Source organism: Rosa rugosa, chromosome 1 (assembly GCF_958449725.1).
Source record: "Rosa rugosa chromosome 1, drRosRugo1.1, whole genome shotgun sequence".
Classification (NCBI taxonomy): Eukaryota; Viridiplantae; Streptophyta; class Magnoliopsida; order Rosales; family Rosaceae; genus Rosa; species Rosa rugosa.
This window is the reverse complement of record NC_084820.1, coordinates 3734488-3749455: the sequence shown is the minus strand read 5'-3', so window position 1 is coordinate 3749455 and position 14968 is coordinate 3734488. Positions and strand designations below refer to the sequence as shown.

General features: G+C 35.8%; 2 protein-coding genes across 3 annotated transcripts; one reads left to right on the top strand and one right to left on the bottom strand.

Moving 5' to 3' along the window:
* The first annotated feature begins 6017 nt into the window (after positions 1-6017).
* On the top strand, positions 6018-6849 carry LOC133711159 (uncharacterized). The gene is made up of 2 exons (XM_062137325.1): positions 6018-6296; positions 6411-6849. Exons 1-2 carry the CDS (start codon positions 6105-6107, stop codon positions 6552-6554), a joined length of 336 nt encoding a protein of 111 aa, XP_061993309.1. The 5' UTR covers positions 6018-6104; the 3' UTR covers positions 6555-6849.
* Positions 6850-7364: 515 nt separating this feature from the next.
* On the bottom strand, positions 7365-11590 carry LOC133711136 (uncharacterized). 2 transcript variants are annotated; one of them, XM_062137309.1, is made up of 6 exons: positions 11380-11590; positions 11214-11268; positions 10831-10907; positions 8979-10703; positions 8620-8791; positions 7365-8324 (listed from the first exon to the last, which is right to left on the bottom strand). In XM_062137309.1, exons 4-6 carry the CDS (start codon positions 10698-10700, stop codon positions 7687-7689), a joined length of 2532 nt encoding a protein of 843 aa, XP_061993293.1. In that variant the 5' UTR covers positions 10701-10703; positions 10831-10907; positions 11214-11268; positions 11380-11590; the 3' UTR covers positions 7365-7686. The 2 variants fall into 2 exon arrangements, with proteins under 2 accessions (XP_061993293.1, XP_061993287.1); XM_062137303.1 differs by having other exon boundaries at positions 10831-10904.
* Between the last annotated feature and the right edge of the window lie 3378 nt (positions 11591-14968).

Genomic DNA, 14968 nt, shown 5'->3' with positions numbered 1-14968 from the left:
TAATGGAATCAGAGGCCTGTTAAAATCGTATGAGGTTTCTTTGAAAGAATTAATCATGGAAATGAATCGTTCATTTCCGTGGGCATAACTTTGGTTAATTCGACTATATTAGACTAAGCAATCCGTACCAAACACTTGGGTTCAAACTCTAAAGTTAGATTTGACCTCGTAGCTTATTTTCAATGATACCAAGGTTGGGGCTCCGTCAATCCCCCGAAGGACATGGGTTATCTTTATTACTATGAGAGTCGAAATCGGATTGAGAAGGCATTGATCAATTGAAGAGGAGGTGAGAGGAGAGGTTAGAGGAGGAAGGAAGAGAACAACGTTTGATGAATTTGTCACGCAGATGATTAGATCAGAAGAAAAAAAAGTAGGGTTTAAAAGATAAAATCAAGAAAGTGAAAAAACAGAAAGGAATTTTTGTAATTAAGAAAAATAAAATAATAAAAGAATAAGAAATTAGGGAATAATTGATGATATGACCACATAAGCTGTCACCTAAGGCCATCTCCAACCAGCAGGGCTAAAAATAGCTCTGGGGCTAAATTTTAGCCCTAAATTATGTATTGTTCATCGATGTGACATTAATCATCTCCAATCCGTCAAGGCTAAATTATAGCCCTAAAATATATTTTAACATTTTGGATATGTTATATATATGTTCTTATTTTTTATCAGATTTTTACTATAGTAATTGAAATCATTTTTATGATAAAAAATATTTTTCCGGATGTTTTTTTTTTTTAGATAATCAAAAATATCTGTACCTGATTTCGAAATGGAATAAAGCTAATTTTGAAATAGAATAAAGCTGATTTTGAAATGGAATAAAGTTGATTTCGAAATGGAATAAAAAAAATCCCAACGGCTATATGTGTAAAAAAAAAAAAACCAAACAGTTAAATGACGTCAGCAACCAGCAGTCATGCACATGTCACGCAGCACCCACAAGTGGGCCTCCCATTTCTGATCCATTTGGCCCTAAGGGCTAAAGGGCTAATTTGAGGGCTAAATTTGCCCCTCTCTTTAGCCTTTTGGCCCTCAATTTTAACACTTTGGCCCTAAGTTGTTTGGGTTGGAGACCAAAAGGGCTAAAAAATAGGCTTTTAGCCCTTTATGTAGTTGGGATGGAGATGGCCTAAGGTGGGCTCCAGGTGGTTCCCCAAAAGGTGGTTCACCAAACATTACTCTTAGTCGAATGATATTCCAAACTTGTCTATCGATTAATCCCATAGAGATAACTGAAGATTGTGCATGATATTGCAAAGTCATTCAACTCTATTGCCTTCAAGATAAGCAAATTTCACGGTGGAAGTCTTAGTAAATCTCAGTCATTTTATTTAAATAAAAGATTTCGAGAGGTCACTAATCATTCGGTAGCTAGCTTCTAGAGCACATCTTTTTTATCGTTTAAGTTGGGTTGCCCTAGAAGTTTTTGTGTATGAAACTTTGAATGGATAAAACAATCACAATGTTGTTGCCAATCACATCTAATCTTTTGTCAAATAACAATTTTGTGAACATTTTGTATAAAAATGAAATACGGTTGGGTATATCATCTCAAGTTGATATTCACACCTCAAATATCTCATTTTCCAATGGATGTTTACAATACTATAATGTCTTTTAAGATATTTGAGAAAATTAAATGTCATACAAAAATCCATCAACATATAGTTGGAATTACATAATTAGAATCAATTAACATTTTAAAATTTCAACTAAAATAGGTTAATCGAGGTGGCTTGTTAACCTCACTTTCGATCAAAAAGAAAAAAAATAACACATACTACATCAAGTTGATTTTTTTTTTGTAAGAATGTACTATTCGCACTTCCAATGGCTGTATTTACATCTTGCCTCAATGAGTGGAGACATTGTCCATATAAAAATCTAAACACATATTCTAAATTACATAACTGAAATTAACAAACTTTTTAAATCCTTAACAGAACTAGCTTCTAGGAGTTGGAAAGTTCACGTAAATGTGCCATAGTATGACGTAAAATCTCACAACTTAAAATGTGGGTATGTCTTTAACACACATTTATACTTGTTATATTGTATAAGTATTTCCTAGTAATTTAATATATTTTGAATCAATCCATAAATGATTGTCATTACTCAAACCATAATGGTCATTACATACTCCTCCGCTGCCATTGAATAGACAAACAAAATGTTGTGAGGGTACCACGGTGGTACATAGGGATAGACTACTCATTAGACATCCAGTGCTCACATATTTAAAAAAGCAATCTTATAAACTATGATAGCACTAAGACATGGTGAATAGACCAAATACGAAAGACCTAAATTGCCTGGATCCCAAATATGAAACCAGAAATGCTCGGGTCTTAAAGTAGCTCACATGGTAGAGGAATCCAGTCGAGAGAAAGCCCTCCAAAAAGCAGCCCCATTTGTTTTGGACATCCAAAGCACAGTCGGCTTCAGCTTCCAAATTGAGTTGGGTCATCCAATTGCATTGGGCTTTCAAATCTCTTTGGGCACCCTAGTCACCTTATTAGGGCCCATGCCCTTATCCGTCCAAAATCAACTAGGACACCAAACTGATTTGGGCACCCAGGCTAGTTTGGGCTTCCAGCTTGCATTGGGCCCCCAATATGATTTGGACCCCCATTAAAGAGAGGGCAGCCCCTCATCCTTCAAGACGGTCGCAGTTGCCGTCGAGACCTCCGGCCGGAGCCCTTATCCCACCTCCTCGTCGCTGGTAACTGACCTCAAAGCCGCTGCCCCGCCCGTCGCACCACCCTCAGGTCGGAGCTCGATCCTAGCTAGATTTGCTCCGCTTTGGGCCCTAGACTCGCTACTCTGCCATGGTCGATCATTCAGCACTGCCCCACCAGCAGATCGGACCACTACCGTCAAAATGGATTTCAATCTGTGCCACCTGCACTTCAAGCCTCACCGGCCTGGCCTTCCAATCGGTCCACATAATTTCGGCCAGGCCTTCATGCCTGTACCACTGAGAGACAACATTGTGATCGACAGGAGACTTGAGTCGCCCCCTCCTCAGTCTGATTCGCAAACCCGAACTCCAAGTCCGCCTTTCATTGATCTCGATCAGATCCTCTCGGTGATCATCTGCAGTAGCTGGAGTATAACTGCAGAGCATGGAGAACCAATCTCCACTTAGGGCAGAGACCAGAGGTGGTCGCCGGAATGGAAAACCATAGCCTAGGCGGCTAAGTTTTAGACTGTGTTTGGATGAGGGAAAAAAATGATGGAATTTAATTGAAAGTGAGGATTTCATAATTCCTACAAGCTAATTCTCTCATCTGGCATTATCAGATTGAAAATTTTAAATTTCTCTTGGAAAAAAACGAAGGAATTCATTATTTAAATTCCCCACTTCAATTTCCACCAAAATAGGTGTCATTTACGAATTCCTTTGCAGTATTCAATTTTCATTTTCAAAACAATGCTTTTTTCTATTTGATTTTTTTATTTGTTTTAAACTTTCTTAATTTATTACACATTTCAAATCTTAATGGAAATTGCAATTAATGGAATTTTAGATTGATGGAGTTAAATATTCCATCATTTATAAATTCCTATGGATTTCATAATTTTCTCATCCAAACGCACCGTTAGAGAGAGCCAAAGACTTTTTTTTTTGGGTGTCTCAGTAATTTAGTATAAGGGAAAATATCACAAATAGTTACTGAGTTATGACCCATTCGACACTTAACTCACTCACTTTTACATCTGTCTTTCACTTAACTCACTGTCGTTAATTCTACCGTTAAAAACCATTAAAATTGAGGGTATATTAGTCTAAACACTAAAAAAATGCATTTCTAACTTTAAAAATTGAGGGTATATTTTTTTTCAAATTATATTTAAATTAAAATAAAATCCTTTTTTATTAGAAATTCCAGAAATTAAAAAAAAAATTAAAAATTTGATAAGTTTAGTATTTTTTTTTAAGTTAAAAATGTATTTTTAAGCGTTTTGACAAATATACCATCAATTTTAACGACTTCTAACGGTAGAATTAACGGCAGTGAGTTAAGTGAAAGATAAATGTAAAAGTGAGTAAGTTAAGTGATATTGTTGAAAATACAGTGAGTTAAGTATCGAATGAGTCATAACTCAGTGACTATTTGTGATTTTTTGCCTTAGTATAATAGATGTTGAACACCTTTTGAAATGAGAAGTTCTTCATTTTATTTATGGTGATTTCATGGAGTCAAAATTAATTCATTCATATTGTAACATAACCTAATTTTATTATTACTTAGAGATTAACAATCTTTAGTTAATCTCTTAGCATACCCTAGAGATTAACTAAAGATCGTGCACGACAGAACATACATTACAAAGTTATTCAATAACTCTATTGCGTTCAAGCATAAAAAAACAAATTTCATGGCGGATGTCTTAGTAAACCTCGGTCATTTTTATTCAAATGGAAGATCTTGGGAGGCTTATATTAATTCGATTGTTTGTAGAGCATTTTTTTTTAGGGTCAGGTTGCCCTATAAGCTATTGTGTTTGAACTCTTGTTTTTTTTGTTTTTTTGAGTGGAAGACGTCAATAGAACCAACACACACCCATGCAGTGTATCCCAGCATAGACAGACTAATCACTGCACCACAGTCGCACGAACCATTGAGTGTTTTAACTAACCCATGTCCCTCAAATCTGCTGGCCACGGGATGGAGCTAGGATTCGAATTCTAGACCTGGGGGTTCCAGACTAGGCAGCTCGACCAACACACCACACCACGTGGTTGTTTGAACTCTTGTTGTAATTAAAAAAAAAGAAGTAATAATAAATATGATTAAAGCTTTTATCTTGAATGAATAAAACAATCACAATGTTGTTGCCAATCCCATATAAATTGTATGCCAAGCATTTTGTATAAAAATTGAAAGGAGGTAGGGTATATCGTCTCGATAAGTTGATTATCCACACCTCAAATAGAGGCTATTTACATCTCACCTCAACGGGCGTGTACAATACAATAATATATAATGTCATTCTTGTTTAAGGATATCTCTATTTGTGTTTGGCCCAAACTCTAGGTTACTTGACCTAGTGGTAATAGGGTTAAATTAGAAGGATCTAGATTCTTATTCAATGTACAATTACTTTCCTTGTACCATTGAGATTCTATGCATTGTAATCCTCTATATAAAGATGCCCCTATTATCAATAAGAATACACAACAAATTCCTCTCAAATTCAGTTTCTCTACAACACTTCTAGAATATTTGAGAAAATTTAATGTCATACAAAATTCAATCAACACAATGTTGAAATAGATTAAAAGCAATCAATTTTAAAAAATGAGAGTTCAAAATCATATAATTAATATAATTAATGTCTCCTTTATCAATCTCTCTCCCACTTTGATCATATAATTAATAGAGTTGAAAGCACACAACCTACAATTCATAACTGACATTGGTTAATCCTGGTGTTTTAATTTGTAGGGTCAAAATGGATTGATTCACTGTAACTTAATGTAATTTTAGTATTACTTCTAATGAAATCCAACCAAACTAAACATTAATTTCATGTGTTAACCCTTAAAAAATTGCTGCACCTTCAGAAATAAAATAAAAAATAATTGTTTGGGCCATTATATTAGGGTCCAGAACGAACTTCTCAGCAGAATAATCGCTGAACAAAGTCAGAGTCAAAATTGTAAACAGCGTATAGTTCATGATTAGTCTTCGCTGACGTGATTGGTAACCGGCCTTTTTACAAGTGCCCACTAAATCTACTAGTAGATAACGCACCGTCCCTGTAATTCTGGAGAGCCACAGGTATTACCAACCACCTCAATCATAGAGTTCTCGAACGAGTTACAGCGCAGTAACTCTACCCTTTTTCTACTGGATTGAAATTTCCATTTGAAGAAAAGCAATCAATCAAGAAATGTCAGAACTGGATTGGAAAGAAGTGGATGCAGACAAAAAACGTGCATAGAAAACGTTGAGCTTACACACATACGTGCCAGCTCGAAAGTTCTCCAAGCCCCGCACACAAACAAAGTCCACTAATTTTAGTAATTTATCAAGACTCTTATATAAGAGTCCTGAGTTTCCTGACTTTGTAGTTTATGGTCTATGTGGGATTTTGAAGAGAGGGGGAGAGAGAGAGAGATCAAAGTGGGAAAGATGTTGGAAGGAAAAGGAATGATAAAGGAGACAGATATGGCAGATAAGAAGATGCAGATGCAAGCCATGGCTTGTGCTTCTGAAGCTCTTGATCTGCATGATGTTATTGATTGCATCTCTATTGCTGCCCACATCAAAAAGGTACTCCCTTTTTTGATATTTTGTTGTAAAGTTTGAATCTTCAATTAATTTCAACAACAAAGTTCTAAGTTTTTGTTTGATGATTTTGAAAATTTTATGTGTGTTTTTTTTCAGGAGTTTGACAAGAGGTATGGGAGTGGATGGCAATGTGTTGTGGGTTCTAACTTTGGTTGCTTCTTCACCCACACACCAGGGACTTTCATATATTTCTCTTTGGAGACCCTTAATTTCCTTATTTTCAAGGGAGCTTCTACTTGAATTTAGCACACTAATTCAGGGAGAAGAGATCAGAGATGAAATCTTAGCTAGAGGCACCCTCATCATCAAAGGGGCATTATTGGAATATTCTTATTTCTGTAATGGAAGAATCTATGATCTATCTATGAGCCTGGTAAGAGGAGTTCTGTGTAAAGTTAAGGGTAGAAGTGGTAGTCTAGTAGATCAAGTGTCCTTATCTTCTGAATCAGTGGAGCCTCACAGTGCCCTCCATGTAATCCATCAGCATTTATGTAATTATATTAGTGCTTAATCATTTATCTTATTGTTCTGTGAATCTGTGGTTGCTGTGATGCTGTTGTCATCTGCTTGCAATTCAGACCCAAAATTTTGCATGTATTGAAGGAAGAATGTATCTGTCACAGCCAAGAAGTCATTGCAACTAGTCCAAGTCATCTAAAAAGACACTGCTAGAGTAGTAGCTGGGTTCGGTGACCTTTCAACAACTTGTTTATGCCTAGCATTTAGATTTATTAAGGCTCATTTGCCTAGTTGGGTTTTAAAAGTTTGAAAGCAGATGTATATACCCTTTGGACAACACTCAACTAACTCTAGCTTGTTTTTTTTGCTTCAGAAATTGTTATACACTTACATTCATGTCATCCATATGGAATCTTTATATACACAATTGAACAAATTGAATTATTGATATAGTTTCAGAAGTGTAATTATGTGGTGGTATGACTGAGTAGGACTTCTTGTTTATCTGCTGTATGACTGAGTAGGACTTCTTGTTTATCTGCTTTCAGATAACGCAATAATTCATAGCACGCATACAATGATACAACCAAGTCATGTCATAATTTCCTGCAAGGACTGGTTTCAGATTCTTATGTTTCTTAAAGTAGTACATAGGGAAACATTTGAACTTTTGAAATTTATGACCCTAATTTGCAGAACTTCCCCTTTATCTTGCCTCTAAGGTTAGAACATGTCATCTAACTGTTAAGACGCATATGTAATAATCGATAATTGATGATAGCCTCCAGATGCCAATCAAGAGTAGAGTTTCTAGCACTCACTTCCTATTAACTCTAGCGCTGAATATATGTACAGAAAAGAACAAACTGCTACGATTACCTTAAACCTGTATACCAGATAAAATTACGTATGATTATGCAAGGACCTCCTCAATCAGTCCATTGAAAATCAGTCTCTCTATGTCACTCACTACTTGCTCACCTTCATCCCCGGAAAATCCATTTCTCCAACCCAAATCCCATGTTCCTTTTCCTACTCCTTTGCACATTACATCTCTCTCCAACATTGCATACAGACTATCTGCAAGAAGGTTATCACCAGCAAGCTTGCTGTAACTTCTCAGATTCTCGATCCCATTCCAAATATCTTCCACCAACTTGTCCAACGATATGGAAACTTTTGACTTGCCTTTGAATGTTAGTGACAGAGGATCAACTGTTTGTGAAGCTTGAAATATTTTGCACTCGACTAGTTCACTTGCACAGTCTAAAACTAGTCTTGAATTCGACACTCCGAAATTGGAGACAGAAGATGTTTGTAAGATTGTAGAGCCATTCACATCAAGATCAAAGTACCCTTCGGCATGACTCAGAAATGATGCATTACTCAAAAGAAATTCTCTGAGATTTTCACCACTTCTGACTGTTTTGCCATCCTTTCCACTCTGACTGATGTCTCCAGAAACTTCTACTGCAGTTTCAGGGTTTGTTTCTTGCATGGAGCTCAGTGATGTAGCTTCAGAAAGAGAACTTTGGAAACTATTGCAGTGCCCTAAGGTTAATAAGGAAAAACATCAATTACAACCTACATTATTCATAAGGCTAATCTTCCCATATATAAAGGTGGAAAATGCCATGCAGACACTTGAGCAGTATATAACACACAGATAACTCTACCCGGATAACTTTGACTATTTCCAATATGTTCTTCTGGAAATAATGACTACAGTACCTTTTCATGATCTCATTAAGGTTTTGTAGAGTGCATGTGTGTCTTATAAGTAAAAAAGCATGCTTACTAATGAAACTATAGGCATTTCATAATGAAGTTAATTATTTTGCCATACCTTCACTCTGGGATCCATAGGTTTCCTTTTCCTCTTCTTTAAGGAGTTGATCTCTAGAATCAGTGTTGGAGCTTGTTAGTATAGGCGTATTTTCAGAGCTGATCAGAGAAGACTCACTTTTATCACTGGTATCAATTCTCCTGACAATTTCTTCGCTCACAACATTTTTGGCCTGTATGAAAAAGAGTACTAAATTAGTTATTTCTTGTTTTCCAATGTTAATCTGTATGGCAAAGTGTGGTTTTGACACTTCAGTTTCCACTAACAACAGAGCTACACATAATGTTTGAACAAAGTAAAAAAGAATGAAATAAAGTTTGCTAGGACCACTAAAAGGAATTTTTATGAGGAACACTTACAACTGATTTAGCTCCTGTAGGCTCCTTGACTGGCTTTTCCTTCCTCAAATGATTCCTTCTGCGTTCGCTGGAAGTACACTCTGCATTCTGTACTGTTGAACGTTTTGAACTTGTGCTTGTCACAGTACTTGGTTGTCGAGAAACTGGAGTCCTTTTGATGTTTGATCCAGATTCAGGCTTTCTTGCCTTGGCAGATGTCACAATGTCTTGATCTTGAGACTTTGACACGGTTTTAGCTATCACTCTATCCTTCTCCGCTGAGTTCCTGTTAACAGCAGCTACCTTTTGGATCTTATCAACCCTCTTGTCAATTGCCTCCTTCTGTGACTTGTGAACTACAGGTTGAGAAGCTTTCAACTTTCTCGAAGCCATTTCTTTCGTCTTGGCTTCTTTTTCTCCATGTTTGTCCACTGCCCCTCGATGCTTTTTAGCTCCTTCTTCTTTGCTAGTCTTTCTAATTGATGTCTCTTCTACTTCAAGTTTTTGCTGCACTTTGTCAGACTTCAAAGCTCCCTCTTTACCACTCGCTGTTTTGGGAGAAACCTCTTCTTCTGATCTCAATTTCTTAAGCATCCTTCTGTTGTAGAAAGCTTCCTCTCTCCGAACAATTGGTGCATTTGCTTCCATTTCTGGGGATTCAACAGAAATAGGCTTGATCAGCACAATGGGTGGACTATCACCATTAAACCTTTTCTCCAATTCCAATTGATTGGAATGATGATTCTCAAACTTGGGCTCTTCAAAAGAGTTGTTTCTCAGAAGCCCTTTAAACCGCATTGCGTCAAGAACTTCCTTTAAGGTCCTCTTTTCTGGATCAACACTTTGAGATGCAGTCAGAGGCTTCCTCACCTTTGGCCTATCAATTTCAAATGCAGGCCTCTGCTGTTTTGAAACCTTCTCACCCTCCTGCACAGATTTTAAAGGGTACTCTTCTATTCCCATGAGTTTGGCAATCAGACTTGGACCTTTCGCCTTTTGCGATGCAATACTGGAATACTCACTAGAATTATGATACATAGAAGACTGGCTTGAGCTTGTGGAAGGAGTACTGTCTGAATATGAATCCCTATATCTTTGAGGAGAATAAGCACAACCCTTCTCAGCAGTGCTTGTATTTTCAAACAATTTTTGCCTCACAAGGCTGTCTCTGATCACCTTCTTAAGCTCCTCATTACTATTCCTTGAAGAGTATCCATCAGAAGAAAGCCTTGGCTTCACATAACCTTGATCTCCATATCGATTCGAATAATCTCTTTCCGGCTTTCCCATGTTCTTTTTGTTCAAGTTACTCATGTACTGTGAAGCTTCTTGCAACTTCCCAAGCATAACAAGACTCTCCTGCAAATCAAGCGCTCCTTTTAGCAAATCTTTTGCAATGTCTTTAGACTGGCCATGATCAAATCTCTTCTTCTCATTCGACCAGGAACCAATCATGTGGTTCAGCCTCTGAGCTCCTCTAGAAACTTCCATGAGCTGAAAAGAAGAGGATGATGAAGATCTCTGAAACTCCTCTTGGGAGATCAACCCCAATGTAGATGGTGATGTACTACTTGAGTTCTTCGAATTTCTTTGGACTTCGATCTTCTTCTGCTTATCCATAATCTGTGAACCGCCACTGCTTTTGGATCTCCTCATTATCATCCCACAATCCACAACTCCTTTAGGATCGTCACATGTGATGAATGATCTGTACACAGCTGATTTTAGACCGTCCTGAGGCATATTCTATGTGATAGAAAATTACAATCAGAAAAAGTCAGAATGTCAAATTCTACTATTAATTAGTCTACTAATACTACTCAATTCAAGCACAAAAATTAGAACTTGCAAATCACAAATATGAAAAACTTACTTGGTGTTGGATATTCTGGCTAATCTTCTGGAAGATTGTCTTTGGCAGTAGACATAAATAATACTAGTTTGGTTCTGCTTTAGAGTGAGACACAGAAGAAACAAAGAATTAGTTGCCGCCAACATAAACAATAATTAAAGTTAAATCACGCGAAAAGAAAGAAGATTCCCCTTTTGAAACTTTCAAAATGAGGAAGGTGACGAATGCAGAGAGACTGTTATGGAGAAAGAAGTGAAATTTGAAACAGAACAAAAGCCAAGGGAAAAAAATGCCATCTGCCCATTAATTTATCTAACATATATAAGGATTCAAATTACACAGAAAAGATTAAAAATTTTCCATGCATATAGTTAATTAGCAGGAAGAAACTGAGACCCTTTTACCTGAATTGTGAGGTGGTTCTTTCTCAGCATTGATCAAGTCTCAAACAGTAACTACCTGAAAACCAAGACAGAAACTTAAGAACAAACACACTAACTAGCTTGAAGATCAAGCACAAAGCTTGATAACAAGAAAGAAAAACAATGAGTTCCATGGAGAAGAACTCACCAGCAAGTTGGAACTAGAAGAGTGAGGTGGGAGTGACTCAGATCCAGAGAACACGAGCAGAGTTGGGAGCAGTGAGTGCATTGACTTTAAGAGATTGAGTGCATGTGCCCACCTTCACCTGAAAGTTCATGGGGACATTGCAGAGCAAACAGTCTAAGATTTGGTGCTATAGCTAGCTATTCCTTTCTTTGTTTATTACTATTAGACAGGAAAATCGTTGCAAGATTTTGGGTAGTAATTAGTGGGCTTTCCGTACATAAATACCAAATCATGGAATATAAGGTCTGTACTGTACGTGCTAGTAAATTAATTATTTTCTTCCATTAAATAACCTTTGCTTTGTTTTCTAAAAGGCTATGCAAAAGTAAAAAACAAGGACCAGTAAAAAATATTTTGTCGGATTTTAACTATCGTGTTTTTGAGAGTTAAAAATTCAGATCAAGTGTAAATTTAAACTGTTCAAGTGTAAGTTAGCGATTCTTTTATGATTATGGTTTGAACACAAAATTTCATACTAAACAGATAAATCAATGAAGTAATTAACTACGTACTTTATCAAGATTAACAAGACTTAATTTTGAATCTGATTAGGGAGGAGAATGAGAACTATGCTTCCTTTTTCTCTTTTTCTTGTCTTTGTGTGAATGGAAAATGAGTAGATCTTGTTTGTAAGGATGTGTTGTGTATCTCACTGACTCGCTTCCTAGCTCCTTCGCATGGATTGTGGACAATAATAGAGAGTATCAAATAACTGGTTGGTTGTTGCGTATGGTTTGGTCCGTTTGGAGTATTGTTATATTTAACTCATACTCTATTAATTGTCTCAACTCTCTCATCCATATTGAGATATTGACTGCCATGGCCGGCTTTGACGATTCTGCACATCACTGCAGATTTAATCACTAATATTTTGCAACCTTTGGATATATAATACTACAGTACTATACTAATATCCCATACCCAGTTGAAACTTTCAACAAGAGGTTCAATTCATTAAAAAACACAAACATAAATTCATCAAATAAGTAGGAATAAGATGAAGAAACTCGCATGTTAACTTGTTTGTTGCATGTGTAAAGTTACTTTTATATTAATCAAAATATTTAAAAGAATATCTTATCTTTTATTATTTTGTGTAGCACACTTATTGATCATCATGCACGTCTATCTGTATATAGGTTTTTTTTTTCAAGCATTTTAACGAGTATCATGCTCGAACAATATCGATTCACGTGGATTTATTAAAAACTTAGAACGACTGCAGAAATATATGAGCTGGAAAAATCACATACACACTTGGAACCTCACCTCCTTGAATCTGCCCCGACGAGTCGGAACATTTACATGGAAGACCTGAAGGGTATGAACAAGACGACTCAGAAGTATCCCACTTTGGCGTTTCCTGCAGAATGTATACAGGAAACTAGTTTGGAATCATAACAGGTAGAAAAACCCAGCAAGAAAAACAAAAAACAATCATAGATGATAAGAACGTACACCTTCTAAGTTTTGGCCAGTCATGCAAAACCACGAGGTTTTGGAATGGTTCATTTCGTTTGGATTGAATGGTTCATTTCAATGCTCACAATTAATAGCCACCCAAATACAATTAGGACTCTCATTGTTCAGATTGGAATATAAGTGAGGTCACGGGAAATGTAACCAACAGTAGTATAGTTCTTTGTTTTTGAACAACAAATCTAAAACCTAGCTAATAATCACTCTATAGCTGGAGTATAATAATTCAATTTGTACGCGGAGTTATTCGAATTCAAAACTAATAGAAAGCAATCAAGGCATCAAATTAATACCATTGCATGTCATTCCATGTGAAGGTTATTGAGATATCCAGAGATTTTATTTCTTTACTCGGTCCTCTTGTTGTTTTAAAATCTTTACTGCCGATTTTTTTTTTTTTTTTTTTTTTTTTTTTTTTTATATTCTAAAACTCTAAACACATTGAAAAGAGTAAAAGTGTAGGATTTGTATCTCTTTCAGTGGATTATTAAATAAATATAACATTCATATATATACTCAATATCGCATAACGTGAAACATATTTTCATTATTTAATCACTAAATTTATAAAACTCAAAACGAGCCGAGTAGAATAATCTAATAGAAATTTAGAGATTCATTTATGTTACTATCATTATCAACATCAAAAGAAAATTATCATTCCCCTGAAGGGTTGCATGGGTAAGTATGTGGCACCATAAAGGCATAAAGTAGTTAAACCTACCTAAATGAGAAATTTGAATGAAGTCATAGGACTCTTGCATGGTAATTGATGGGGTAAGTAGCAGTGTACACTGTTTGTCATAAATGAGGTTAAAAATCTTCACCAATTCCATTACCCCTTTTGGCTGATACTCAAATAATGTTTGGTCCATACCATATGCTCATGGTTTTGAAATTTGAATTTTAACTACCACTCAGATTTGTTAGTTAAGTCAATAAACACAATGATCTGGGCATTAATTACTAGCCAGGACAGTTGTTTTTTTTTTTTTGAAATGGGTATTATTGGTTAAATTCACTGGCCAGCAAAGTACAAAATTAATGAGGTTTTTGCATTTATAATTAAGAGACCCTGTCATACTGTTATTGGACCCTCAAATCTTGGTGAAGGGAAAGAATTTGAATTTCCTAGTCTAGTACTCTAGTTACAACAAAATTTACTTTACAAATATACAGTTACTAAATACCTCTAATAAAATTATTTTAAAGGGTTTCCATAAGAAGTTAAAATTTGAGTTTTGTGAAGAAAAAGTAAAAGCTGTGAAAACGTCTCATTTTTATGAATAGTAAAATCTTCACCACTAAATGTGTGTGTATAGCGATAGAATGAGCAAATTTTGTTACAATGAAGAAAATTCTAAGTAGCATAAAGGTGAGCATGAGCTGTTTACAAAAATGACTAACACATAAATTAGGAGTTTGAACATCTATTTCAAAAAAAAAAAAATTAGGACTTTGAATCGGTGACCTTGTAATTTTGGTTTAAAAATGTTAATTCACATACATTTATATTCTAATTTCGAGTTATGTCCATAATCTTTCTCATTCTTTTGGGCCAGTGGACAAAACCTGGGTTTAGCTTAGTTCTTTGAAGCTTTGCGCCTAGATGAGAGTGAATTGGGCCCTAGGTTTGTAATTGGGCTTGACTTCAGCTACCCAATAGATACAGTTTGAAGTTTTTTTGGTCCGGGTGGTTGGTTGATTTTGGGACAACTGTATATTGACTTTTATTTGTGGCTGGCGACAGTTGTCTAATTAATTTGGTGAAGCTATTTTTCAAATGAAAATGCAAAAAAAAAAAAAAAAAAAGATAGTGAGCATCACGTCGTCTCTATATTTCTAGATGAAAGAAGTGGGCAGCAACTCTCTCACAATTTGCAAGCTGTTGAATTCAAATGGATTGGAAAATAATAATTTGGCTTGAATGATTAGGTTTGAAAAGGAAATATTAAGAAAAGGTAAGACAATCTGGTTAATGAAAATAAAGATATGATTGAGGCTGAAGGATAAGATTAAGTCATGTAATTACCGAGGAGGGTAAATGTTGATGGAGATAATCAAGGCATAA

Bases quoted from the DNA above. Each gene is read 5' to 3' on its own strand.
- LOC133711136 (XM_062137309.1), bottom strand. From the start codon at position 10,700: ATGCCTCAGGACGGTCTAAAATCAGCTGTGTACAGATCATTCATCACA. The intron at 8,792-8,978 runs GTAAGTGTTCCT...TTTTTCATACAG, and splicing joins CTACAGGAGCTAAATCAGTT to GCCAAAAATGTTGTGAGCGA. The intron at 8,325-8,619 runs GTATGGCAAAAT...TATTAACCTTAG, and splicing joins CTATGGATCCCAGAGTGAAG to GGCACTGCAATAGTTTCCAA.
- LOC133711159 (XM_062137325.1), top strand. From the start codon at position 6,105: ATGTGGGATTTTGAAGAGAGGGGGAGAGAGAGAGAGATCAAAGTGGGA. The intron at 6,297-6,410 runs GTACTCCCTTTT...GTTTTTTTTCAG, and splicing joins TTGCTGCCCACATCAAAAAG to GAGTTTGACAAGAGGTATGG.